The sequence below is a fragment of the Limulus polyphemus genome, unplaced genomic scaffold (genome assembly GCF_000517525.1).
Source record: "Limulus polyphemus unplaced genomic scaffold, Limulus_polyphemus-2.1.2 Scaffold6588, whole genome shotgun sequence".
Taxonomy (NCBI): domain Eukaryota; kingdom Metazoa; phylum Arthropoda; class Merostomata; order Xiphosura; family Limulidae; genus Limulus; species Limulus polyphemus.
In genome coordinates this window covers 20,256-21,043 of record NW_013672198.1, presented here as the reverse complement: position 1 = coordinate 21,043, position 788 = coordinate 20,256, and the positions used below count along the sequence as shown (strand labels likewise).

The 788-nt window shown below is 33.6% G+C and overlaps 1 protein-coding gene across 1 annotated transcript in view; it reads left to right on the top strand.

Moving 5' to 3' along the window:
* The window catches only part of LOC106473876 (degenerin deg-1-like), a 44,146-nt gene that overhangs the window by 28,824 nt on the left and 14,534 nt on the right, over positions 1 to 788 (top strand). Inside the window, exon 7 of the mRNA XM_022402270.1 lies at positions 190 to 304. Coding sequence (XP_022257978.1) covers positions 190 to 304 — 115 coding nt within the window. The remainder of the gene's footprint in view (positions 1 to 189; positions 305 to 788) is intronic.

Here is a 788-nt window from a genome sequence, read left to right as displayed (position 1 = left end):
ATATCCCATTGTGTAGCTTTATACTTAATTACAAACAAACTGGACAAAGTACATTTTGAGTATGTTAATAACAATGGTGAAGATTATTACTAAAATATATTTTTGATCTTATTGTCTGAATTGTTATGAAAAAATTAAATACCGTTAATATAAGAAATATTCTATTTGTGACAATCCTTGTGTCATTAGACGTGTCTTCAGATTTGTACACAGCTACTAAGGAATGAAACGTGTGGATGTGGTGATCCAAGAGTACCGTTACCTGATGATGTGGCACCGTGTTTACTTAATGAAACCACAAATGGTAAGCTGGAGACAAGTAATATTCCCCTGTGCAAATTTCTTTATTTTAGTAAAAAAAAATAAATGTGCTTTTAAAACTTTATGTAGTTAGTTTAGTTTTTCGGAAGTGACGTATTTTGATAATGAAAATCCGAATTCAGTGGCTTTACACTTTGAACAATTACAAACAATTAACAATTTTATAGGCCCGGCATGGCCAGGTGGTTAGGACGCTATAATGTGGGGGCGTTATAATGTGACGGTCAATCCCACTATTCGTTGGTAAAAGAGTAGCCCAAGAGTTGGCGGTGATGACTAAGCTGCCTTCACTCTAGTCTTACACTGCTAAATTAGGGATGGCTAGCGCAGATAGCCCTGTATTTACGTGTTTGATTATATACATACATGCATATAAATATTTTATTAAAATAGAAAAATAGAAACTTTGCTGTCGAAACATTTACTGAAATATAAAATTGTTCGTTTGCTTGTTTTGAACTTCGCGC